This window comes from Ranitomeya variabilis, chromosome 1, assembly GCF_051348905.1.
Source record: "Ranitomeya variabilis isolate aRanVar5 chromosome 1, aRanVar5.hap1, whole genome shotgun sequence".
Lineage (NCBI taxonomy): Eukaryota > Metazoa > Chordata > Amphibia > Anura > Dendrobatidae > Ranitomeya > Ranitomeya variabilis.
Genome location: NC_135232.1, coordinates 706238858 through 706266406, shown reverse-complemented (window position 1 = coordinate 706266406; position 27549 = coordinate 706238858). Strand labels below are relative to the sequence as shown.

At 47.0% G+C, this 27549-nt stretch overlaps 1 protein-coding gene across 2 annotated transcripts; it reads left to right on the top strand.

The window, feature by feature from the left end:
- Positions 1-71: 71 nt before the first annotated feature.
- On the top strand, positions 72-20938 carry CCNK (cyclin K). 2 transcript variants are annotated; one of them, XM_077267354.1, is made up of 11 exons: positions 72-200; positions 1453-1674; positions 1763-1844; positions 1924-2055; positions 3851-3956; positions 8425-8482; positions 8562-8731; positions 17928-18166; positions 19412-19445; positions 19560-19628; positions 19825-20938. In XM_077267354.1, the coding sequence occupies exons 2-11, from the start codon at positions 1478-1480 to the stop codon at positions 20409-20411; spliced, it is 1674 nt and encodes a 557-aa protein (XP_077123469.1). In that variant the 5' UTR covers positions 72-200; positions 1453-1477; the 3' UTR covers positions 20412-20938. The 2 variants fall into 2 exon arrangements, with proteins under 2 accessions (XP_077123469.1, XP_077123468.1); XM_077267353.1 differs by having other exon boundaries at positions 19792-20938.
- The last annotated feature ends 6611 nt before the right edge of the window (positions 20939-27549 follow it).

The following is a 27549-nucleotide window of genomic DNA, read 5'->3' as shown; positions in this document are numbered from 1 at the left end:
TAAACCCGCCCCTTACTCCGACGTCTTTCACCCTGATTGGTTCGTGTCGGTCCGTGTCCTTTTTAGAGATTAAAGCAGAGGCGTGTCCACTTGTGATGACGTCACGTCGCACATTCGGATCCAAGATGGCTGCCGCTGGATTGCTGCGCTAGTAGTTTCTCTTACGGAAGCCGCTTAGTCCGAGGAGCCGCGGGCTGCGGGTGAGTGTCAGTCTTTATAAGGCCTGGTGTGTCCTGGTTAGCACCTACCCATGATTGCCGAACTGACTGTACGCAGCTCCATTGATACTGACCCTTCTCCACAATCTCACCTCTATCTGGCCACATTGTAGAGTTAAGCCACGCCCTGTGGAACTACAACTGCCAGTGTTCTGTGATGGCTGAGCCCCGGCGCGCGTCCACCTGCGGTGGAGCCCCGGCGCGCGTCCGCCTGCGGTGGAGCCCCGGCGCGCGTCCGCCTGCGGTGGAGCCCCGGCGCGCGTCCGCCTGCGGTGGAGCCCCGGCGCGCGTCCGCCTGCGGTGGAGCCCCGGCGCGCGTCCGCCTGCGGTGGAGCCCCGGCGCGCGTCCGCCTGCGGTGGAGCCCCGGCGCGCGTCCGCCTGCGGTGGAGCCCCGGCGCACATGTGTCCACTGGCAAGATCTCTGCTTGCTGCCTGGAAAATTTCAGTAAGGTTACTGTCACACATCAGGTTTTTACCATCAGGCACAATCCATCGAATGTTGAAAAAAACTGATCTGTCGCAGATTGTGAAAAACTGATGCAACCGATCTGACTAGCATATCCAGATAATTAGATTTAAAAAAAATTGGAGCATGCTCAGTTTAAAAAAACCTGAATCCGATGCCGGGATTCGTCATTTTCAGGATCCGGCGCTTTCGGCTTTTTACTAGAATGGAAGCCTATGGGTGCCGGATCTGGCACTTCCAGCTTTTTCGCCAGAGACCAAAAGCGTTACTGTGTATGTTTTTTCCAGAAGCCGGAATGGAAATTTTAGCCAGATCCGGAAAAAAGCGGAAGGAACGGTGGGCCATGCGGCGCAATCCAGCGCTAATACAAGTCAATGAGAAAAAAAACTGATCCGGCTTTTGATTTCGCCGGTTCGGGTTTAAAAAAAAAAAAAAAAGCTGGATTGGGCCGGAGGGAAGAACCTGATGTGTGAAAGTAGCCTAAGATCTTAAGTGGTGCTGTACTAAAACATAGCGCATAGAACGTTGGAGTCTGTGGCTGCAGGAGTCGGTATTTTGTGATGAAGAAACTTCTTGTTATATTCCTTGTTCAGTGATTTACCTTGTTCTTGTTTCATTGATTTATTATAAACGGCTGAAAGATTTTAGATTTTGCTAATAAACCAAATGTGCACTGGGGGGGTGACTGATGTTGTCTGCGGCTTTGTATCTTCTCGTTATCATCTGACTGGTCTATGACGGCAGCTTTGTGTTTCCGTTCTTTGCAGGTACTTTGGATGTTTTCTAGAATCAATGAAGGAAAACAAGGAAAACTCAAGCCCTTCGGTGGCCCCTGGTGCCCCAGACCACTCCAAACCATGTTGGTATTGGGACAAGAAGGACCTGGCTCACACCCCCTCTCAGCAGGAAGGCCTGGACCCCGCCACCGAAGCCAGATACCGACGGGAGGGAGCCAGGTTCATATTTGATGTTGGCACAAGACTGGGGCTGTATCCTTATGTGCATTATCTAACGGGGGGCGCGGCGTCTGCAAAATGTGACTGATCTCTGTGATATTTTCCTTAACCCTTCCATCAGACATTATGACACTCTTGCCACTGGCATTATTTATTTCCACAGGTTCTATATGTTTCATTCATTCAAGCAGTTTGCCAGATACGTAAGTTGAGCGTTCCGGTCACCGGCCTTCCAGATTCTGCGCTGTTCTCCTGAGATGACCACGGAGTTCTTTCTTTCAGGTGACGGGCGCCTGCTGTCTCTTTCTGGCTGGAAAGGTGGAAGAAACGCCTAAGAAGTGTAAAGACATCATAAAGACGGCACGCAGCTTGTTAAATGATGTGCAGTTCGGACAGTTCGGAGACGATCCGAAGGTGAGGAATAGGGCTCGTAGGATTCGCAGTGGCCACTCTTCGACTGATTGATACCATATATCCTTGTTGCATGCAGTAAGTTTAGTACAGGGGTCTACAGCAGTTGTGAAACTTCAACACTCAAGACCAAAACATGAAAAAAAAAACATTTAAAAACAATATTTTAGTAGCTATTCTTAAAAATATATACTCTAAAAACAAAGAAAAGTACATATATGTAATTTTGCATTCCAAAAGTGCAAAGTTTATGGATGAGCGACATACATATAATATTTCAAGGAAAAGTAGGTAGCACCAAAATCACTCAATCACCCTCAAAAATACCTCCTAACTTCCTGCCTTACCGCGGAGGCTGGCACACTAAAATAAACTAATTGGAGCCCCCTGCTCATCATAGGTAAACCGTATTCTTACCCCATCATGCAACCTAATGCTAATTAAATGCAAGGACATACAGACGTATACAGTAATACTTGTAGATAGAAAGATACAGATATTTCTGGGATAATAGTCAATAGGGGCCTAATTAAATAGTAATGAATATAACCGTATACACAATGGTAGCCCCCCTGTGGTCGGATACCAACTCACGGGGAAAAGGTCCCAAAGACCCGATCACAGGATCCTACACACAATAATAAACCTGCTCTGATAGAAGATGGGGACTTATCAAATCACGGTTTGGGAATCTATTGTTCCTATCTCAAATACTCCAATGCGTTTCTTCCCACTAGTTATTGTAGTATTTGAGATAGGAACAATAGATTCCCAAACCGTGATTTGATAAGTCCCCATCTTCTATCAGAGCAGGTTTATTATTGTGTGTAGGATCCTGTGATCGGTTCTTTGGGACCTTTTCCCCGTGAGTTGGTATCTGACCACAGGGGGGCTACCATTGTGTATACTGTTATTTTCATTACTATTTAATTAGGCCCCTATTGACTATTATCCCAGAAATATCTGTATATTTCTATCTACAAGTATTACTGTATACGTCTGTATGTCCTTGCACATTGTGGAATTTTTGCACCTTTAGCAATAGGTTGCACAAAAAAAGTGTAAGGCTTATATGGAATCACATTATCAAATGTCTCCATTCATTTGTTTGGGAGTTTTAGAAGATTATGAAGCGTTGTTGTTTTGGTTTGTTTTTATGATTTCGCATCCAGATAATAGACTTGATATGTCACCTTCATCTTTTGCTGATTGCAAACTGAGAAGACTGAGAATCCATCAGTGAGCTTCTGTTCATTTGGGAGTGTGTAACTCGTGTTTTTTTTTTTTGTTTGTTTTGTTGTTTTTTTTTATCCCTTCTACTTTTGAGCTTTTTTTTGTGCAGATTTATCATCAGACACCACATCAAAGTTGAGCTGAACTTTGATGTAGTCTTAAATCAGCGAGATAATCTCAATAAAATACATAAATGTTACACATTACCCTCAGATCAAGCTCACTGATAGATCCTCAGTTAACACATTCTGCAGCCAGCAATGTAAAAGCCAAACACAAAACTTAATTTTTAGCCCAAAATACCATACATTCATTTAAGAAAAAAAAAAAAGACAGTCCTTCTTGGAGCTGTTATAGGCGTCTTCAACTTCCCCAGAAACACATTGAACTGAATGGAAATGTTAACTTTGTAGAAGAAGATAACGATTCTCCTTTCTTCCTGTCGTTATGTCGCCCGTTTTCTTGCATAGATGATCTCTGGGGACTGCGACTATTACAGCAGAAATCGCAGCAAAAAAAAAAAATGTCATCCCCTGATTCTGATTTTCTTCTTTTTTATGTTTAGGAAGAAGTTATGGTCCTAGAGAGGATTCTTCTGCAAACCATTAAATTTGACCTACAGGTGGAGCATCCCTATCAGTTTCTACTAAAGTACGCAAAACAGTTAAAAGGTAACGCGTCCCATCATGTAACAGAGATGGAGGAGACCTGAGGATTTTCTAGTTTCATTTTATTTTCTTTACAGCGTTTATCATGAGTAAATTAATTTTCTAATTTCATAGGTCAGATTTTTTTTTTTAGAACCGTCAATACCAATTATTTTTTTTCTTTATTTACATATTTTAAAGTTGTAAATGGGAAGTTAATCAACCCCTCATCTTCACTTGTACCTTATTGTGTATAATACATTTTTTTTTTTAATTTTTATATATCTTGTGTGTGTATATGTATGTGTGTATATCTATCTATCTATCTATCTATCTATCTATCTATATACACACATATATATATATACATATACGCACACGTACACATCATATGCACATACGTACATTTTTTTTTTTCTCTGAACTATTCAGGGTATTGAGCAGGGTATTAGCTTCTCAGTATTGTAGCATATAACACACATTACAATATATTCACAGGCTGGGCATCATGGAAGCATAAAGGTGGCAATTATTGGAAAAAAAAAAAAAAAAAACCCTTGCAAGATTTAAGCATTCTCGGCCAATGCTGCTAAATTGCATTGGTGACCGGTAGCCTAGAAAACAAGTATAGAGTGTACCTTGCGAAAACATAATTGTTGATTAAAAGCAAAAATTTGCAGAAATAAAGAGTCTGCATATTTGGGGACCAATACCTTTTTTATTTTGTTTTTAACCCCTTAACGACCGCCGATACGCCTTTTAACGGCGGCCGCTAAGGGTACTTAAACCACAGCGCCGTTAATTAACGGTGCTGTGGAAAAAGTGAATAGCGCCCCCCAGAGTCGGATTTTCTCTGGGGTCTCGGTTACCGGGGGTAGCCGAGACCCCAGAGAACATGATTCGGGGTTTTTTTACCGACCCCCGAGTTGCGATCGCCGGTAATTAACCGTTTACCGGCGATCGCAAAAAAAACCGCGATTTCCCATTTAATTTCTCTGTCCTCCGATGTGATCGCACATCGGAGGACAGAGAAATGGGGTCCCCGGTCGCCCCCGATGCGCCCCCGATACTCACCTGTCTCCCCCGGTGCTCCTCGTGGCTCCCCATGGGCGCCGCCATCTTAAAAATGGCGGGTGCACGCGCAGTGCGCCCGCCGGCCGGCACCTGGGAGATCTTTGGGGTCTCGGCTGCTGGGGGTAGCCGAGACCTCAAAGAACATGATCGGGGTCGGTTTTTACCGACCCCTGTTTTGCGATCGCCGGTAATTAACTGTTTACCGGCGACCGCAAAAAAAAAAAAAAAAAGTGATGTGTAATTCTCTGTCCTCTGATGTGATCGCACATCAGAGGACAGAGAAATAGGGGGATTCGGGGACCCTATCATACTTACCGGTGTCCCTGGGTCCTCCTGTGTCTTCTCCTGGCCGCCGGCTTCTTCCTATGAAAAGAAAATGGCGGGCGCATGCGCAGTGCGCCCGCTCTCTGCTGCCATCTGCCGGCCGGCAGGAGAGAAGAGTTGGGGCTAAAATTAGGGTTAGGGTTAGGGCTAGGGTTAGGGCTAGGGTTAGGGCTAGGGTTGGGGCTAAATTTAGGGTTAGGGTTGGAGCTAAATTTAGGGTTGGGGCTAAATTTAGGGTTAGGGCTGGGGCTAAATTTAGGGTTAGGGTTAGGGTTGGGGCTAAAGTTAGGGCTATAGTTAGAGTTGGGGCTAAAGTTAGGACTAGGGTTGCGGCTAAAGTTAGGGTTAGGGTTGGGATTAAGGTTTGGATTAGGGTTGGCATTAGGGTTACGTTTGGGATTAGGGTTAAGGGTAGGGTTGGGATTAGGGGTGTATTGGGATTAGGGTTAGGTTTGAGGTTAGGGTTGAGATTAGGATTAGGGGTGTGTTGGATTTAGGGTTCTGATTAGGGTTATGGTTGTTTTGAGGTTAGGGTTGCGATTATCCTTAGGGTTGTGATTAGGATTATGGATCGGGTTGGCATTAGGGTTGGGCCTCTTTCACACTTCAGTCTTTTGGCGTCAGTCTGAAACCGCCATTTTCATCAAATAGCGGATCCGCCATATTTTTTGGCGGTTCCGCTATTTTCCCATAGACATGCATTAGCGACGGATTGTGGCGGATGGTCGTCCGTTCCATCCGCCATGTGACGGATCCGTCGAGATTTGGCGGACGTCATCTAGACATTGACGGCCATCGTAACGTTTTTTGTCCGTCGCGTTCGTCATTCCATAGAATGGCCGCCTATGGGCGACGGATCCGTTGTTACCGTCATTTCGGCGGATCCGTCGCCCCAATCCGCTTTTTCAATTGCACATGCTCCAAAAAGTAGATACTTTTCCCAGACAACCCCCAAGTAACGGATCCGTCAAAACGGATCCGTTAGAACCGTTTTCTCAACAATTGTGACGGATCCGTCACTATGTCGGAGCTGACTGACGCCAAACAACTGAAGTGTGAAAGAAGCCTTAGGGGTGTGTTGGGGTTAGGGTTGGAGTTAGATTTGGGGGGTTTCCACTGTTTAGGTACATCAGGGGGTCTCTAAACGCCACAGCCAATTTTGCGCTCAAAAAGTCAAATGGTGCTCCCTCCCTTCTGAGCTCTGCCGTGCACCCAAACAGTGGTTTACCCCCACATATGGGGCATCAGCGTACTCGGGATAAATTGGATAACAACTTTTGGGGTCCAATTTCTCCTGTTACCCTTGTGAAAATAAAAACTTGGGGGCTAAAAAATCTTTTTTGTGGAAAAAAAAAATATTTGTTATTTTCAGAACTCTGCATTATAAACGTCTGTGAAGCACTTGGGCATTCAAAGTTCTCATCACACATCTAGATAAGTTCCTTGGGGGCTCTAGTTTCCAAAATGGGGTCACTTGTGGGGGGTTTCTACTGTTTAGGTACATCAAGGGCTCTGCAAACGCAACATGACGCCCGCAGACCATTCTATCAAAGTCTGCATTCCAAAATGCGGTTCCTTCCCTTCCGAGCTCTGCCATGCGCTCAAACAGTGGTCCCCACCACACATGGAGTATCGGTGTACTCAGCACAAATTGGACAACAACTTTTGGGGTCCAATTTCTCTTGTTACCCTTGTCAAAATAAAAATTTGGGGGCTCAAAAATCTTTTTTGTGGAAAAAAATGTTTATTTTTATTTTCACGACTCTGCATTATAAACTTCTGTGAAGCACTTGGGCATTCAAAGTTCTCACCACACATCTAGATAAGTTCCTTGGGGGCTCTAGTTTCCAAAATGGGGTCAGTTGTGGGGGGTTTCTACTGTTTAGGTACATCAAGGGCTCTGCAAACGCAACATAACGCCCGCAGACCATTCTATCAAAGTCTGCATTCCAAAACGGTGCTCCTTCCCTTCCAAGCTCTGCCATGCGCCCAAACAGTGGTTTACCCCAACATATGGGGTATCAGCCTACTCAGCATAAATTGCACAATAAATTTTGGGGTCCAATTTCTCCTGTTACCCTTGAGAAAATAAAAAAATTGCAGGCTAAAAAATCATTTTTGAGGGAAAAAAAAAGGATTTTTTATTTTCACAGCTCTACTTTATAAATTTCTGTGAAGAACTTGGGGGTTTAAAGTGCTCACCACACATCTAGATAAGTTCCTTAAGTGGTCTAGTTTCCAAAATGGGGTCACTTGTGGGGGGTTTCTACTGTTTAGGCACATCAGGGGCTCTCCAAACGCGACATGGTGTCCGATCTCAATTCCAGCCAATTCTACATTGAAAAAGTAAAACGGCACTCCTTCTCTTCCAAGCTCTGCGGTGCGCCCAAACAGAGGTTTACCCACACATATGGGGTATCGCCATACTCGGGAGAAATTGCACAACAACTTTTGTGGTCTAATTTCTCCTGTTACCCTTGTCAAAATAAAAATTTGGGGGCAAAAAGATCATTTTTGAAAAATAAATGCGACTTTTTATTTTCACGGCTCTACGCTATAACCTTCCGTGAAGCACCTGGGGGTTTAAAGTGCTCACCACACATCTGCCTTTCTCTGACTGTTTAGATCCCACAGTCACTAATTGCCACAGCATCTAAGGTGTTAAACTGCACCAATGGATGCTCGCTCTGACAGATGCTGGCCGTGACCTTGTAGTTTTGTGACCTGCACATGTCCTCAGTTTGTTGCCTTGTGTTTTCCTGTGGTCGGTGATCTCCTCCGTTGCTGCCACATTCTGCCAAGGGTCGGCGTGCTCCATCCACCAGCAGTTGTCAAGCTGCAACTCCCAGAATGACTGCCAGGGAATGCTGGGAGTTGTAGTTTCACAACAGCTGGAGGTTGTGGATCCCTGTTCTACACCTTTGCCATCTTGTTCCACATTATTCTTCACTTTATAAATAATGAGATGGTAAGATCTTGTAGAGACAGGGATGAGGATGGGGTCCGTGCAAGGGGAGTGATAACCGCTGCGTTGCTCTCTCTATCTTATGTGTTTTTTGTGTTTGTTTTTTTTTTTATATATATATATATTCAGGAGACAAGAATAAAATCCAGAAGCTGGTGCAGATGGCATGGACGTTTGTTAATGACAGGTAATGGCAATGCAAGTGTTAATGTGACTCCTTGCGCTGAGCTGCGGGCCTCACTTCTCACCATGTGCTCTGTCTGCAGCCTCTGCACCACGCTGTCCTTGCAGTGGGAGCCAGAGATTATCGCAGTCGCTGTCATGTATCTCGCCGGACGACTGTGCAAATTTGAAATCCAGGAATGGACGTCCAAGCCCATGTACCGGCGATGGTGGGAGCAGTTTGTGCAAGACGTGCCCGTCGATGTACTGGAAGGTAAGTGCTACTTCTGCATCTACTCATTGCCACACATTCATCTCCACGCTCAACCACTGCAATTGCTGAACTAACAGCATGAGGGTCAGCACTTATGGTTCATAAAATACTTGCCCGTTGTTGCATTTTAATGCAATGTTGCGGGAGCAAAAAAACTTAATTCTAGCTTTTTGAATTTTTTTTTTCTTGTTACACCGTTTAGCAATTGGGTTAATTTTTTTTTTTTTATACTGACAGATCAGGCGATTCTGAATGTGTCGATACCAAATGTGTGTTTTTATTTATTTATTTTATTTTGATTGGGGCAAAAGGTGCCATAACCCATTTGGCTCTGCTATATACAGGCGATGATCAGATCGCCTGTATGTAGCTGAATTGCTGACTGCTATGCCGACCACCAAGCGATGCTCATAGCAATCCGGCATTGACAACCATAGAGGTCTGCTGGAGACCTGGTTGTCATGCTGAGCAATCTGTGACCCGCGATCACGTGACGGGGGTCACCGATGGGCGGGTTTCCAGAGCAATTGCCGGAAGTGCGCATTAAATGCTGCTGTCAGTTTGACAGTGGCATTTAACGGGTTAACAGCCGCAGGTGGGTCATGATTCCTCCCCCGCTGCTGTTCCGTGCATGTCAGCTATTCAAAACAGCTGACATGTTCCGGGAAAGATGTGGGCTCAGCGCTGGAGCCCACTTCAAAGGGGGAGACACAACATGCTCAGTACATGAGAAGGAGAGTTGGATCCTGGAAGGGAGCGTAAAAGCTGCTGCCTCCACATCCCCCTTTCCATGAGCATTTGGAGCAATAGTCTTTTGAAATGGGGTGAAATATCCATAAATCAGGGTGCACGTGACCTTTTGTGTGTTAAGAGGGGTGATGGCATGAGGAAAAGTTGTTATATGACAAGATAATATAGAAAATAAGGACAAAAGCTTCATTAAATGTCAGAATATAATCGCCACCTTTAAAAAAAAAATAAATAAATAAATAAACTAAAACAACATTCACAATTAGATTTCTGCCGGATAAAGCAATCCCGACACCTCCTGCAATACATGAAAATGTACACAAGGGGGCATCATCATTCTAGAAATAACACTAGTCCTCCGGGGGGGGGGAAATGTTATAAAGTATCTGCCGGTAACAGGAAGACGTACTGGTAGGATATCTGATCCAAGACCCCAGCACGAAGTAAGCCCCTTGCTCGTATAGTACAGGTGCAATCACATTGTCCAATTTAGCCAAACCCCTATATGATAGAGCAGCCTTCAGGGAGCTCGCTTCGTTTATAAAAGCCATCAAAACATAAAATTATGTAACCCATATGGTTAAAGCTTTTAATAAAATGACTGTCAATTTTTAGCCATCATATCTCCCCCTAAAAAAGTAATCAGGACAGCATGTACCCACAATGGAGCTAATAAAAACTACAGCACATGCACAAAAGTCAAGTACACCGACAGAAAAAGTAAAGTCACGGGACTTCTTAAAATTACAAAAAAAACCAAAACAAAACACGAAAACCTATTTTTTTTTATTTACTTGTGGTTTTTTGTTTAACCAATGTTTTTCGTTTTTTTTTTTTTTTTTTCATTTAACCCCTTAGTGACTGAGCCAATTTTTACAATTCTGACCACTGTCACTTTATGTGGTTATAGCTCTGGAACGCTTCAATGGATCTCACCGATTCTGAGATTTATTATTTTTTTTTTTTTGTGACATATTGTACTTTATGATGGTGTTAAAACTTCTTCGGTATGACTTGTGTTTATGAAAAAGGATTCAATTCAAAACAGCAGAAAAAAGGCAGCAACACTTGCCTGCCCAGATCTTGGAACAAATGCACTGCAGGGTGCAGCCAGCCCATAAAGCAAGATGTTAGCAACACAGGTGCAAAATACCAGATCAACAGCCACTCAGACTGCCCAGTATACAATTGCACAATGAATGCTCACATTGGGCGTTGTTCACACAAGGGTAATGCATAGTGCCTGGTTCACAGCCTATTAGTCACGCCCCTACTTTTCGATTAGGCGGGCTGGCCAGTACACTCTCAATGCATCCCAGTGCGAACACCAAGGGTCCCCACACTTACGAGTCCTACACTAAACTAAATAGCAAAGCTACTAGAGACTCAAGGTCTACAAAAATTCAATTCAAAACAGTAGAAAAAAAGGCACCAACCCTTACCATGGACCATACATTTTGTTTTGCAATTACTCCTGAGCATGCCAATACCCTATATGTGAGGGAAATCCACTGTTGGGGTACACGGCAGGGCTTAGAAGGGAAGGAGCGGCATTTTGACTTTTTGAATGTAAAATTTGCTGGAATAATTAGCGGACACCATGTAGCGTTTGGAGAGCCCCTGACGTGCCTAAACAGTGGAAACCCCCCACAAGTGACCATTTTGGAAACCACACCCCTCAAGAAGGGTGGAGGGCGGGATAGTGAGCATTTTGAACACACTGGTACCACACAATTTGATAACATTAGGTCATCATATTGAAAATGTCGTCATTAGTGTTCAGCGCAAGTGCTCGCTACTCCAGTTTGCATTGGGTGCTCGGGTATATGCACTGAATATCGCGGGTGCTCAAGTGACATGCTTGAGCCCACACCCCACATGTTTTGTGGCTGATAGACATCCAAAAAGCAAATAGCGAGCACTTGCGCTCAACACTAGCCATCATATCGTCTTTTTTTTTTTTTTTTTTTTTAAACTCCATTCTAATCCTAACACAACCTTAACTACAACCCTCATCCCAACTGCAAATGGAAAAAAATAGATTTTTTTATGTAACTAAGGGCGTGACAAAACAAAGGGGGGGTTGATTTACTATTTTTTTTTTTTATTTTGATCACTGGATAGACCCTATCACAGTGATCAAAAGGACCCAATAGGAAAAATGTCTGGCAGATCTTGACAGGTGCACTGCGCGTTTGCCGGCATTTATTTGTTTTCAAGGAACATGATGGAGGACGTATCAGGAGAGCACGAGGATGGCAGAGCTTACCGGGAGGTTCTTGGGGGGGGGGGGGGGGGTGGCCCTCGTTTCTCTCCCGTCTGACGTGTATCATATCGGAAGAGAGAGAAATCATTGAAACATCGGGCACAAATTTTTTATTTTTTTTCTCCTTCGCCTCTTTGGGGGACACAGGACCGTGGGTGCATGCTGCTGACACTAAGTGATACAAAGAAAGGTAGCTCCTCCTCTGCAGTGTACACCCTCGTGCTGGCTCTCAGCTAACCAGTTCATGCTTAGTGTCCATAGGAGGCACACGGGTCTGCTATTCAGACCAAAAACTTTCTTATTTTAATTCTTAAGATTTTTTTACCTGGACAAAGGAGCGACGGATTCTTTCAAGATTCTTTTCTCAAACCATCAACAGGCGAGCAGGGAGAGTGTCGCCTCCACTTATCTTCTCCTGCGATGTGGGATGCCAAGCCTGGGCTGATTTTTAGGGGCGATGGGTCCCTTAAAGGGCACCGATCTCCCCGCATTATCAACATACGAGCACATAGTGTCGCCTCTATGTACCCTCTTCGGCAGCCAGGCCTAATGCCGGACAACCAGCCCTGTCCACCACGATTGAACCCCTTGGATGCACAGAGGCACCCTCCGTTTTGGCATCCATGCAGCCCCCACTGCTCCACCACTGTCCAGCGGATGAATTAAGGAGGCGGAAGGTTCCTCTCCATGTCCCTATGAAAGGGAGAGTGGATTGAGGGTTTTTATCCTTATCCCTGCACCATCCAAAAAAAATCAACAGCGACAGCAGCTGCACAACAGAGGTAACTGCACTACAGCGAAGGTACCTGCAGCATCATCCGAAGGACATCTCCAGCCTCTCCGGGTAAGTGCTGAGAGGGGGGGCTCTGAGCAGTCCGGGCACAGGCAGCAGACTTTTCCGCAGGGGGGACGTTTTTCGGGCCTGGGTAAAAATTTAGTTCCTGGCTTTGGCCTTCTATAGGCCGAAATTCTGCCCCCGCTTTGACGCGATTTGCTTCTCCGCCCACTCTGCAAATGAAATCTCTTTGGCCATCTTCCTACACCCTGTCGCAAGCTGACAGGGCCTCCGGATGCTCAGGAAGCCTCCTGCTTGCTCGGATAGCGACGTGGAGTGTGATTCTCGTGGCTGGGAAACAGGACCTGGGTAAGGAGCGCTGCCATTAGCTGTCTCTCTCCCGTTCAGTATCCTATCCTCTGTGAGACCTCTGATTAAGGGGGCACATAGGAGTACATCATGTCCCAGCCTCAGGCACCTAAAAAGTCACCTAAAACTCTTAGTCTTTTTCACTTCATGTAACTCCTGCCAGTCTGCGTTTCCAAAAGCTCAGAGTTCGCCACTCTGCAAAGCCTGTGACCCCAAATGTGCTCATGAACGCCCAATGACACTGAGCCCAGTGTCCTTAGTTCCCTTGAGTGGATCTCGTCTCTGTCGTAATCTATGACTTCTCTGGCCAAAGCGCTTGAATCCTTCAGTGTTCCTTCTGGGGATCGTGGCATTCGCACGTCTGATGCATAGGGACCCTCTCCTACACGGGAACAGTCGGCTAGCAGGGGCCGCACACAATCTAAAAACGTACAAGCGTCCAGGAAACGGATACGTAGTACGTCTCCCGTACAGTCACGTACCATGACGTCCGTGAGCCCTGTCTCTCTCCCTCTCCAGACGTTGGTAGCGAATTTGATTCTGAGTATGAATCGGACGTCTCCTTAGATCCGGATTCACCAGACTTTGAGGACGTTTGATTGTCTGATTGGGGCCGTCAACCAAACACTGAAGGTTGATGAAGACTGCGGCTCTGTGCTTCAAAAAAGCTAAGCGTCCTCATAGAACATTCACCCGGAGTTTCGGGATATAGTTAATCGGCACAGGGAGTGACTGAATAAGCGCTTTACAGGACAAAACTGCTTGGGCTGAGTTTCCTATAGTTGGACCCGCCAGTCTCTCTCGCCTGGCATCCAAAACCCTTCTATCCTTCCTGGACGGTCATCTATTAAAAATCCCACAGACCGCCAGATAGAAAATTTGGCTTGATCTGTTTTTTAGTTTTAGGCCTCAGGTGCGGCTCTATATTCTTCCTTCGCTGCAGCGTGGGTAGCTAAAGCAATTGTTTTGTGGTAGGAGGCCTTGGCTAATTCCATTCAGAGCAGTAATCTTCCTCCGGAGGCAGCGCAGCTGGCTAGCCAAATTTCTCAGGCAGGAGAATACCTTGTATACGCTTCTTTGTATGCGGCCAGTTGTGCCACTCTTTATCGGCGGCAAATGCCATCACGATCAGAAGATCTTTCTGGCTCAGAGAATGGAAGGTGGATTCTGCATCAAAAAAGTCTCTGACATCTCTTCCTTACCAGAGTGGGCGTTTGTTTGGGGAGAAGCTGGATCAGCTTATCTTGGATGCTACTGGAGGAAAGAACAAATTTCTACCCCTAGCAGAGGCTTAGGCGTCCTTTTCGTTGTCAACAACAAATCGGTTTCCGATCCTTTCGCGCCAGTCCGGGTTGGTCCACTACCACTTCCTCTTCAGGATCAGGACGCTCCTCGCACTAACAGAGGACCCCAGGAATCCTTTAGGTCCAATCAGCGATGGAAAGGCCGGCCCAAACAGTCTGAATCTAAGGGATCTAGGTCCCACAGATTTTCCGCCCAATGACTCATGGGGTTATCCGGTCGACACTAGCAGGGTAGGCAGTTTCGTACTTCTGTTTCACCAGGTCTGGCTCTCAGTCGTTCGTGACGAATGGGTCAGACACCTGGTGTCTTCCGGATACAAAATCGATTTTTCATCGCCTACCCTGGTTCGTTTCTTTCCTTCCCAACTTCCAGCATCAAGGGCAAAGGTTCTTTTCTGAGCCATAGACTCTTTGCGCCACGATGGCATCATTGTCCCTATTCCGTGAAACGAAAGGTTCGAGGGATTCTACTCCAATCTATTCGTTGTCCCAAAAAAGGACGGAAAGTGATACCCATACTAGACCTCGAACTTCAAAGGTCCATCATTTCCGCATGGAGTCTTTGCGTTCGGTCATCCCCTCAATGGAAAAAAAGGAGTTTCTAGCATCTATCGATATTCAAGATGCTTAACTGCACATCTCGATTTCCACCTTCCCCCCCCCCCCCCCCCCCCCCAACAAAAGTTCCTGCGTTTTGCCTCTCACAAACAGCATTTTCAGTGCACGACCTTGCCCTCTGGCCTTGCTACCTCTCCCAGGGTCTTCACAAAGGTCATGGTGACTGTCATATCCATCCTGCACTCTTGGCGCGTGGTCGTACTACCCTATCTGGACGACCTCCTGGTCAAAGGGCCATCTTTCCACGACTTCGCGGAGTCCGTTCGTATCATTTGCGATACTCTTTCTCGTCTGGGTTGTCTGATAAACTTAGCCAAGTCTTCCCCCGTTCCAGCTCAACGGATATTTAGGCATGACCTTGGACACCTCTTGGGGGTTGGTTATTCTCCCTCAAGACAAGGTCCTTGCCCTTCAGCAAGGAGCCCGAGCATTTTCTCAGTCATGCCCTCATTCCATCCGCTTTGCGATGAGGGTACTGGGCAAAATGGTGGCAGCAATGGAAACTGTTCCTTTTCGTACAGATGCACCTCCGTCCCCTACAGCATGCTCTTCTAGCAGCTTGGGACAGGAACCCGTTCTCCCTCGACTGCTGGTATCTCCTATCCCCGTCGGGACAGGCAGACTCCCAGATGGTGGACATTGAGTTCTTCCCTCAACCAGGAAAAGTCCTTTCTCCTGGTTCAATGGCTAGTGGTGACTACCGATGCCAGTCTTCTGGGCTGGGGAGCAGTTTTTCATCACCACACTGCTCAGGGCCGCTGGTCATCTCAGGAATCAAAACTTTCAATCAATATCTTGGAAATCCAAGCGATATGGCTAGTGCTACTGCAGTTTCATTATCTCCTAGCGGGTCAACCCATCCAAGTTCAATCTCAGCACCATGGCTGTGGCATGCATCAACCATCAAGGGGGGTACCCGCAGCCGGGCGGCCATGTGCGCGGTATCTCGCATTCTTCGATGGGCAGAGAGGAACCACTCGGTAATCTCAGCAATACACATACCAGGCGTTGAAAACTGGGCAGTAGACTTCCTCAGCCACCAGGGTCTCTCTTCCGGGGAGTGGGAACTTCATCCGGATGTTTTCCAACAGATCTGTCTTCGTTGGGGGACCCCAGATGTGGATCTGATGACGTCCAGACTGAACGCCAAGGTCTCCAGGTTCATAGCGAGATCCAATAGCCATAGGAGTGGATGCTCTGGTTCTTTCGTGGAGACAGTTCCATCTTCCGTACATTTTCCCCCGCTGCCGCTTCTTCCGAAAGTCATCAGCAAGATCAAGGCAGAAAGGGTTCCAGTGATCCTGGTCGCTCCGGATTGGCCACGCCTGGCGTGGTTCACAGAATTGGTGCGCCTTGTCGCCGATGTACCCTGGCGACTGCTGGATCGTCCAGATCTGCTCTCCCAGGGGGCGATTTACCTCCAGAACTCAGTGGCCCTGTGTATAATGGCTTGGCCGTTGAATTCTGGATTCTGACCCAGGCTGGTTTTTCACAACAGGTCGCGTCGACAATGATCAGTGCTCATAAGCCTGCATCGGTACGCATTTATCACCGTACCTGGAAGACCATTTTTGCTTGGTGCAAAGCTCGTGGATGTCTAACACCCCCCCCCCCCCCCCCTCGTCTTCTCTATTCCCACCATTTTAGAATTCCTACAGATCGGTCTGGACTCAGGCCTAGCGCTCAGCTCGCTCAAGGGCCAGATATCTGCCTTATCGGTATTATTGCAACGTAGGATTGCGACAAAACCTCACATGAAGATGTTCATTCAGGGGGTTACTCGTGCTTCCCCCCGCCCCCCTTCCCCCGGGAAGTTGCTTTTCTCGTGGCAATCACATCAGGCGGGTTTCGGAGCTGGCTGCTCTGTCCTGTCGGGCGCCTTTCATTATTTTCCATCAGGACAAGGTTGTCCTCAGGCTGTCCCCAGCCTTTTTGACCAAGGTTGTCTCATCCTTCCACTTTAACGAGGACTTTGTTCTTCCTTCATTTTGTCCGACTCCTGTCCACAGGGTGGAAAGGGCTTTCCATACTCATGTAGTCAGAGCTCTGAGAAGGTACGTATCAAGGACCGCGTCCTTCCGAAGGTCAGATTCTTTGTTCGTGCTTCCTGAGGGGCACAGGAAGGGCGTGCCGCTTCACAGGCCACGATAGGTAGGTGGATTCATTCCACCATTCAGGATTCCTACCTCATCAGAGGTGAGCCTATCCCAGCAGGGATCAGAGTGCACTCCACTCGGTCAGTGGGTGCTTCCTGGGCCATTCGGAATAAGGCGTCGGTGGAGTTGGTCTGTAAAGCCACGACTTGGTCCAGCCTACATACTTTCTGGAAGCACTATAATGTTCATACCCAAGCTTCGGCTGATGCGGAGCTGGGCAGAAGAATTCTGCAGGCTGCGGTGGCGCACATCTAGGCAGTTGTTACGTGAAGCCTGATGTTTTCTGTTGTTTTCCCACCCAGGGACTGCTTTGGGACGTCCCACGGTCCTGTGTCCCTCAATGAGGTGAAGGAGAAACAGAGATTTTTGCGTACTCGCTGTAAAATCCTTTTCTCCAAGCCACTCATTGGGGGACACCGCGCCCACCCTGTTAGCCTAATGGCTGGTATTTTTCCGTTAGTTTGACATGTTGTACTTTTATATGTTGTTATTGATCTCCTACTTCTTTTGCACTGAACTGGTAATCTAGGAGCCAGCAGGAGGGTGTATACTGCAGAGGAGGAGCTAATTTTCTCTGTATTAAATTAGTGTCAGCCTCCTAGTGGCTACAGCATACACCCACTGTCCTGTGTCCCCCAATGAGTGGCTCGGAGAAAAGGATTTTACGGTGAGTACACAAAAAACCCTGTTGTTGTTTTTGTTTTGTTTTTTTTAATAACAGCGATTAGTGATCGGTTACCGGAAAATCCGGACCTGATCATGTTCTCCTACCCTCGGTAGCCAAAACCCCGGAGATTTTCCGACTCTGGGGGGCATTATAGCCTTATACCTGATCACTGTTTTAAAACTGCAATGAGGGAATAAGTATCCTTAGCGGCTGCTGTGTTAATACGCATTGGCAGTCGCTGAAGGGTTAATTTGGGGATGACCAATTGTAAAATTGTAACTTTTTTCTTAGACATCTGTCATCAGATCTTGGACCTGTATTCTCAAGGAAAGCAGCAGATGCCTCACCACGGGGCCCAGCAGCAATCCCCACAAGTCCAGGCACAGATTGCTTCTGTGCAGCCTCTACCGCCATCCCTGAACTTGGACTCCCAGGCAGTGCAGCAAAAAGAGCCACAGCAAGCAGGAGGTCAGCAAACGAAGAAGCCTTCCCCACAGTCCAGCCCACCAAAGCAAGCCAAGAGACCGCTGGTATGTTACCATCTGAATAGAGGCAGGATAGCCCCCACAAGAGGTTCTTGATCTTGGAGAACTCCCCCTTTTGTCTTTGACAAATAGTGGATTCATGTGTCTATAATTGTGTCTTGAGTTTTCATCTGCATTTCAGAGAGGGAAAGTATGTACAGTCTATAGAAAAGAAGAAAGCAGTAAGTGCAGGATAGAAGCTGTGCTGATACTTGAGCTAAGGCCTCTTTCACACGTCAGTGTGTCTGGTACGTGTAGTGACAGTTTCCATATGTACCAGAGACACTTATACACATAAACCCATTCAAGTGAATGAGTGTGCAAATGTCAGTGTGTTTCCACGGACCGTGTGTCCGTTGGCAAAATACGCTGACATGTCCGTTTTTTAATAGCGGCGCAGGCCGCAAAACATCCCGCACACGGATGACATCCATGTGTCATCAGTGTGACACGTTGCGACGCCTAGGAAGCAGCGCTACAGTTACTGCTGTTCCCAGGCGCCCGATGCTGAAGACTGCTTGCATCATTCTCCCCTGCTGTGATCATCTTTATTTATTTATTTATCACTTATGTATCTTTATTTATAGCGTAGGCGGTGGCAGATGAATACTCCCATCAGCCGCCGCCTGCTCTCACTGTTATTAGCGGCCGCAGCGGTAGTGGGAGTAGTAGTCCCTTCAGCCGCCGCCTATTCTCTCTTTTATTAGTTTAATATAGCTGTCAACATTCTCCTCTGCTTGTGCTGATCTCAGCACGAGCAGGGGAGGATGATGCGAGTGGTCCTTAGCACTCAGCGCCTGGGAACAGAGACGATGTCTTCGGTACTGTTTTTTCCAGTAGTGGAAATATCAGGATATGTGAAACCGGCCTAAAGCAGATAGCAGCACTCTGGATGCACACAGACCTCACATCCTCTCGTCCGGCCTATATTACTGGGAGAGACACTGACCTAAGAGAAAAATCAAAAACTTGCATCAGGCTGTAAAATGATTTTGAAAATGAATGAAGATTGCTGACAGAAATCTTAGTGGTTACCTTTTTAGTTAGGAAAATTGTACTAACATGAAAAAAATTGTTTATCCCTGTGAAAAATGTCCGTAGCCTTTATACAAGGGGCTGACTAGCAAGTGGTCCTTGATGTGTAGCAGGATGCAAGCGGTATATTTGTTTTCTGTAGTGACCTGTTCGCTATCAGAATGCTGCCTAATACCGCACTGTTTACATTTCTGATCGGTTATTAATGTCTTTCAGCCGACGTCGCCCAAAGAGGAGGGGAAAGTACAAGGTGGGTTTCTTGACACTGTGTCAGTGTGTTGTATGATGGTTGTGGCCTGATCTGCTGCGCAGCTTACATCACGTGAGTGGAACCTCGTCTTCACGTCTCCCATGTTTTTTACAGAACCATTAAATAAATTGCCTAAAATTGAGACTTCACATCCGCCGCTTCCTCTTATGATCACACCCGCAGGTAAGTCTTGTCTAAACGCCTTGTATTCTTGTCGCTGGTCCTTTTTAATCTCCCTACACTTGACACTTGTGGTAATACATTTTGGAAGCAATCCCTTACACCCATCACCCCTCTCCCCTACCATTTCTTAATTTTGTCATGGCTTTTAATTTCTGGCTAATAGAGAGAAAACCTGTGCCACCATCTCTTGCTCCAGGGGAAGCCGATCCTGTCAGCGTCCCTGAGGCTGCGGACTTGACGAAGCTCCAGATCCCTCCACCAACTCATCAAACGGTTCATCAGCCGCCACCTCTACCACATCGGCCACCACCGCCTCCTTCTAGTTACATAACCGGGATGTCTACAACCAACTCGTACATGTCTGGGGAGGGCTACCAAAGTCTCCAATCTATGATGAAGACCGAAGTACCAGCTTATGGGAGCATGCCGCCCACCTACGGCCCCCCGTCACATATAGCATATCATCCCCATGTGTATCCACCCAATCCACCACCATCTGTGCCACCACCCCCGCCACCATCTTCATTCCCCCCTCCTAATATTCCTCCTCCTAATTCAGTCTACCCCCCTCCACCACCGGCTTACAATCCCAATTATCCCCCACCCAGACTTCCCCCTACCCATACTTTACCTAACCACCCTCCTCCAGGTATTGGTTTGCCACCAGCTTCGTATCCCCCTCCGACAGTGCCACCTGGGGGGCAGCCTCCTGTCCCTCCTCCGATACCACCCCCGGGCATGCCACCCGTTGCTGGACTCGGCCGTGCCGCCTGGATGAGATAGCATGGTACAGCGACCTATAAGGACTTGAAGGGATTGATGCGCGGCAAAACAAAACATGCAGCTCTCATGAAAATGTAAAATGTGACACCATCTCTTATCCTTTACTGCCAAGTGTGGGCAAATGAGGTGGCATTGAATGTCTTTGTATTGTTACAATGTGCCTGGCTGATATAACCATATACTGAGCTGCTGATTGGCAAACAATAGGCATCGCCTCACTTCTGTGACTACAGAAATCCAACCGGCGAGGGCCATATTGGCCGAGCTAAAAAAAAAAAAAAAAATGCATATTAAAAAAATTAAAGCAATTTTCACTAATAGTTAAAGCAAAGATTAGCGCATTTGCTTTAACTTTTATCGTCTTGTTTTTTTTTTATTCTAATTTGTTTTGTTTTGCAGAGATTTTGGAAGTTTTACAAATGTTTGTAAATATTTTTTAATGTAAAGAGTTTAATTGTCAGCGCTCAGCCGAATCCTTAGCATCTGTCGCCTCGATGTTGGTGAATAAAAAAAATCCTGGAAATCTGCGTCTTCTGTGTAAGAATGGCTTTTTCATTTTCTGCCTGCTGTGTGTCTTTCTCCCCAAAAAAGGCACAAAATCACATGACTGTATGTTGCAAACAAGATGCACATTTGTTTGTTGCGTGACTATTGCTTTTAGCCCTAAAAGTCGCACCTCAAAGACGGAGGGGGGGGGGGAATTTCTAATCATGGACAGACCATTTAGGGCGGGATGACACTTGCGTCAAACTCGCACGACTGCTCCCTGCACTTGGACCGGAGTGTGCGGCTGCATGTATTTCTATGCAGCTGAATGCTCCGGTCCAAGTGTCGGCGGCAGTGTCAGGTATTGAGATGCGAGACTTTTGCGAGTTTCTTGCAAGTGTGACCCTGGCCTTAAGGTCAGTATTTGCCGGACTGTCAATTCCCTAACATTTTCTAATTAGGACTTATGTGGACTCCAAAGCCCCGACGTTGCTCATGCAAACTGCCAATTAAATATCTGTGTGGATTCAACACGTAGCAGATTTGCTCTGGTTTTTTGAGATTGGCACTAGAGTTAACCCTTGTTAATGAAAAGGATGAATCCCATGCAAAATTAGAAATAAAATTACATGCTTCTGGGTGTAAAGGGAACCTGACACCAGGGCCGGCTCCAGGTTTTTGAGGGCCCCGGGCGAAAGAGTCTCAGTGGGCCCCCCCCCCCCTTTAAAATATATCACGATTCATGATGCCCAGATACAGCGGAGAAATATAGGTATAGTACAATGCCAGATTTCACTTCTTACATGAGTGATAGCTATTGTAAATTCTGCAGTGTATATATACAGGGGAGAGGTACTGTGCAGTGTATATATACAGGAGGAGTGGTACTGTGCAGTGTATATATACAGGAGGAGAGGTACTGTGCAGTGTATATATACAGGGGAGAGGTACTGTGCAGTGTATATATACAGGAGGAGCGGTACTGTGCAGTGTATATATACAGGGGAGAGGTACTGTACAGTGTATATATACAGGAGGAGAGGTACTGTGCAGTGTATATATACAGGGGAGAGGTACTGTGCAGTGTATATATACAGGAGGAGCGGTACTGTGCAGTGTATATATACAGGAGGAGAGGTAATGTGCGGTGTATATATAGAGGGGAGTGGTACTGTGCAGTGTATATATACAGGAGGAGTGGTACTGTGCAGTGTATATATACAGGAGGAGTGGTACTGTGCGGTATATATATACAGGAGGAGTGGTGCTATGCAGTGTATATATACAGGAGGAGTGGTACTGTGCAGTGTATATATACAGGAGGAGTGGTACTGTACAGTGTATATATACAGGAGGAGTGGTACTGTACAGTGTATATATACAGGAGGAGTGGTACTGTACAGTGTCTATATACAGGACAGGAGGAGTGGTACTGTGCGGTGTATATATACAGGACAGGAGGAGTGGTGCTGTGCGGTGTATATATACAGGAGGAGTGGTACTGTGCAGTGTCTATATACAGGACAGGAGGAGTGGTACTGTGCGGTGTATATATACAGGACAGGAGGAGTGGTACTGTGCAGTGTATATATACAGGAGGAGTGGTACTGTGCAGTGTATATATACAGGGGAGTGGTACTGTGCAGTGTATATATACAGGAGGAGTGGTGCTATGCAGTGTATATATACAGGAGGAGTGGTACTGTGCAGTGTATATATACAGGAGGAGTGGTACTGTACAGTGTATATATACAGGAGGAGTGGTGCTATGCAGTGTATATATACAGGAGGAGTGGTACTGTGCAGTGTATATATACAGGAGGAGTGGTACTGTACAGTGTATATATACAGGAGGAGTGGTACTGTACAGTGTATATATACAGGAGGAGTGGTACTGTACAGTGTATATATACAGGAGGAGTGGTGCTATGCAGTGTATATATACAGGAGGAGTGGTACTGTGCAGTGTATATATACAGGAGGAGTGGTACTGTGCAGTGTATATATACAGGAGGAGTGGTACTGTACAGTGTATATATACAGGAGGAGTGGTGCTATGCAGTGTATATACACAGGAGGAGTGGTACTGTACAGTGTATATATACAGGAGGAGTGGTACTGTGCAGTGTATATATACAGGAGGAGTGGTACTGTACAGTGTATATATACAGGAGGAGTGGTACTGTACAGTGTATATATACAGGAGGAGAGGTACTGTGCAGTGTATATATACAGGACAGGAGGAGTGGTACTGTGCAGTGTATATATACAGGACAGGAGGAGTGGTACTGTGCAGTGTATATATACAGGAGGAGTGGTACTTTACAGTGTATATATACAGGAGGAGTGGTACTGTGCAGTGTATATATACAGGACAGGAGGAGTGGTACTGTGCAGTGTATATATACAGGACAGGAGGAGTGGTAATGTGCAGTGTATATATACAGGAGGAGTGGTACTGTACAGTGTATATATACAGGAGGAGTGGTACTGTACAGTGTATATATACAGGAGGAGTGGTGCTATGCAGTGTATATATACAGGAGGAGTGGTACTGTACAGTGTATATATACAGGAGGAGAGGTACTGTGCAGTGTATATATACAGGACAGGAGGAGTGGTACTGTGCAGTGTATATATACAGGACAGGAGGAGTGGTACTGTGCAGTGTATATATACAGGAGGAGTGGTACTTTACAGTGTATATATACAGGAGGAGTGGTACTGTGCAGTGTATATATACAGGACAGGAGGAGTGGTACTGTGCAGTGTATATATACAGGACAGGAGGAGTGGTACTGTGCAGTGTATATATACAGGACAGGAGGAGTGGTAATGTGCAGTGTATATATACAGGACAGGAGGAGTGGTACTGTGCAGTGTATATAAACAGGGCAGGAGGAGTGGTACTGTGCAGTGTATATATACAGGAGGAGTGGTGCTATGCAGTGTATATATACAGGACAGGAGTGGTACTGTGCAGTGTATATATACAGGGGAGTGGTACTGTGCAGTGTATATACTTCAACAGCCGCCCAGCCCAGGCCCCCAGCACCTGTCCTGTATATATATTATATACACTGTATCTATACAGGCTGTGCTGGGGGCCTGGGCTGGGCGGCTGCTGTAGTATATATATATATATATATATGTCAGCTGCAGCCGCCCAGCCCATGGCCGCCCCAGGTCACCCAGTCCCAGACTGTCAGAACATACAGCGATATAGCATTGCACTCACTCAGGTGCTGGTAGGAGCTCGGTCTCCTTGATAAGATCAGCAGTGCACACAGTCAGGAGATACAGAGCAGGAGAACTCTCCGCCCACAATGTCACGCTGGCTGTGTCCTTAATTAACCCCTATGTGTGCCTGGCCCTGCACTGACAGTGAGAAGATGCTTGTGCCAGCGCAAATTGAAAGGGTAGAAAGGGTTAAAGCAGCCAGATGGCTCTATGACTGTGTGAGTGGGCCCCCCTGTCTCGTCAGGGCCCCGGCAATTGCCCGGCTAGGCCGGGTGTTGACGCCGGCCCTGATTATATATATCAGAATATAACTCCAAGTAAATCAAGCTGTCCACTTAGGAAGCAACACTGACAATCAATTTCACATGCTGTTGTGCAAATGGAATAGACAACAGATGGAAATTATTGGCAATTATCAAGACACACTCAATAAAGGAGTGGTTCTGTAGGTGAGGACCACATCTCAGTACCAATTCTTTCTGGCTGATGTTTTGGTCACTTTTGAATGTTGGTTGTGCCAGGGCCGGCGTCAGCACCCGGGCAAGTGCCGGGGCCCAGGCGAGAGAGGGGGGCCCACTCACGCTGTCATAGATACAGCTGCCGGCACAAGCGTCTTCTCACTCACTCAGTCAGTGCAGCCAGGCAGGCAGCAGGCACATAGGGGTTAAGAGAACGCAGCCAGCTGTGACTTTGTGGGCGGAGAGAGCACGTTCTCCTGCTCTGCTCTCCACCCCTGGCCGGCTGCAGTGCAGTGCTCCGGAGTTCGGTCTGTGCAGAGAGTGGCCATGAGCCTGGTTGTGAGGTAAGGCTGGCTGCCGGGACCTACCCTGGGAGCATGACCGCACATTGCGTGTTCTCTATGGTGGGAGATGACTGAGCTACATTAGTTCCAGTGGGTCTCCAGGTGCCTGCAGTGTGGAGCTTTCTGGGATGTGGGGGTGCAGCTGCAGGAATCCGGGGGTCTCCAGGAGCCTGCACTGCGGAGCTCTCTGGGATGTGGGGGTGCAGCTGCAGGAATCTGAAGGTCTCCAGGGGCCTGCACTGCGGAGCTCTCTGGGATGTGGGGGTGCAGCTGCAGGAATCCGGGGGTCTCCAGGAGCCTGCACTGCGGAGCTCTCTGGGATGTGGGGGTGCAGCTGCAGGAATCTGAAGGTCTCCAGGGGCCTGCACTGCGGAGCTCTCTGGGATGTGGGGGTGCAGCTGCAGGAATCCGGGGGTCTCCAGGAGCCTGCATTGCGGAGTTCTCTGGGATGTGGGGTGCAGCTGCAGGAATCTGGAGATCTCCAGGAGCCTGCACTGCGGAGTTCTCTGGGATGTGGGGGTGCAGCTGCAGGAATCTGAAGGTCTCCAGGGGCCTGCACTGCGGAGCTCTCTGGGATGTGGGGGTGCAGCTGCAGGAATCCGGAGGTCTCCAGGAGCCTGCACTGCGGAGTTCTCTGGGATGTTCTCCTGTATATATACATTGCACAGTACCACTCGTTCTGTATATATACACTGCACAGTACCACTCCTCTCCTCCTGTCCTGTATATAAACACTGCACAATACCGCTCCTCCTGTCCTGTATATATACACTGCACAGTACCACTCCTCCTGTCCTGTATATACACTGCACAGTACCGCTCCTCCTGTCCTGTATATACACTGCACAGTACCGCTCCTCCTGTCCTGTATATATACACTGCACAGTACCACTCTTCCTGTCCTGTGTATATACACAGCACATTACCACTCATCCTGTATATATACACTGCACAGTACCACTCCTCCTGTCCTGTATATACACTGCACAGTACCACTCCTCCTGTCCTGTATATATACACTGCAGAATTTACAATAGCTGTCACTCATGTAAGAAGTGAAACCTGGGATTGTACTCTACATTTCTCTGCCGTATCTGGGCATCATAAATCGGGGTGTTAAATGTGGGGGCCCACTGAGACTCTTTCGCCCGAGGCCCTCAAAAACCTGGAGCCGGCCCTGGGTTGTGCTTTCACACTCGTGGTAGCATGAGACGGACACTACAACCCACACAAGTGGCTCAGGTAGTACAGCTCATCCAGGATGGCACATCAATGCGAGCTGTGGCAAGAAGGTTTGCTGTGTCTGTCAGCGTAGTGTCCAGAGGCTGGAGGCGCTACCAGGAGACAGGCCAGTACACCAGGAGACGTGGAGGGGGCCATAGGAGGGCAACAACCCAGCAGCAGGACCGCTACCTCAACCTTTGTGCAAGGAGGAGCACTACCAGAGCTCCAGCAGGCCACAAATCTGCATGCGTCTGCACAAACAGTTAGAAACCGACTCCATGAAGATGGTCTGAGTGCCCAATGTCCACAGATCGGGGTTGTGCTCACAGTCCAACACCATGCAGGACGATTGGCATTTGCCTCAGAACACCAGGATTGGCAAATTCGCCACTGGTGCCCTGTGCTCTTCACAGATGAAAGCAGGCTCACACTGAGCACATGTGACAGACTTGACAGAGTCTGTAGACGCCATTGAGAGCAATCTGCTGCCTGCAACATCCTTCAGCATGACCGGTTTGGCAGTGGGTCAGTAATGGTGTGGGGTGGCATTTCTTTGGAGGGCCACAGAGTCCTCCATGTGCTCGCCAGAGGTAGCTTGACCTGCCATTAGGTACCGAGATGAGATCCTCAGACCCCTTGTGAGATCATATGCTGGTGCGGTTGGCCCTGGGTTCCTCCTAATGTAGGACAATGCCAGACCTCACTGGAGTGTGTCACAGTTCCTGCAAGATGAAGGCATTAAAGCTATGGACTGGTCCGTCCGTTCCCCAGACCTGAATCCGATTGAACATATCTGGGACATAATGTCTCGCACCATCCACCGTTTCATTGCACCATAGACTGTCCAGGAGTTGGCGGATTCTTTAGTCCAGGTCTGGGAGGAGATCCCTCAGAAGACCATCCGCCGCCTCATCATGAGCATGCCCAGGCGTTGTAGGGAGATCATACAGCCACATGGAGGCAACACACACACAACAGAACATCATTTCCTTTTCTTGAGGCATTTCCACTGAAGTTGGATCTGCCTATAATTTGATTTTCCACTTTGATTTTGAGTATCATTCCAAATCCAGACCTCCATGGGATATTAGTTGTGATTTACGTTGATCATTTTTATGTTTTATTGTTCTCAACACATTCCACTATGTAATGAATAAAGATTTGCAACTGAAATATTTCATTCAGCGATATTTAGGATGTGGTATTTGTGTTCCTTTTATTTTTTTGAGCAGTGTGTGTGTATGTATGTATGTATGTATATATATGTATATATATATATATAATATAAGTGAAAAGTGCAAGAGGTGCGAGTGTGAACGCAGCAAAAAATTGATTAATCAAAAAATTATATAGATATATTAAAAATTTGTCGCACAATAAAGTGCA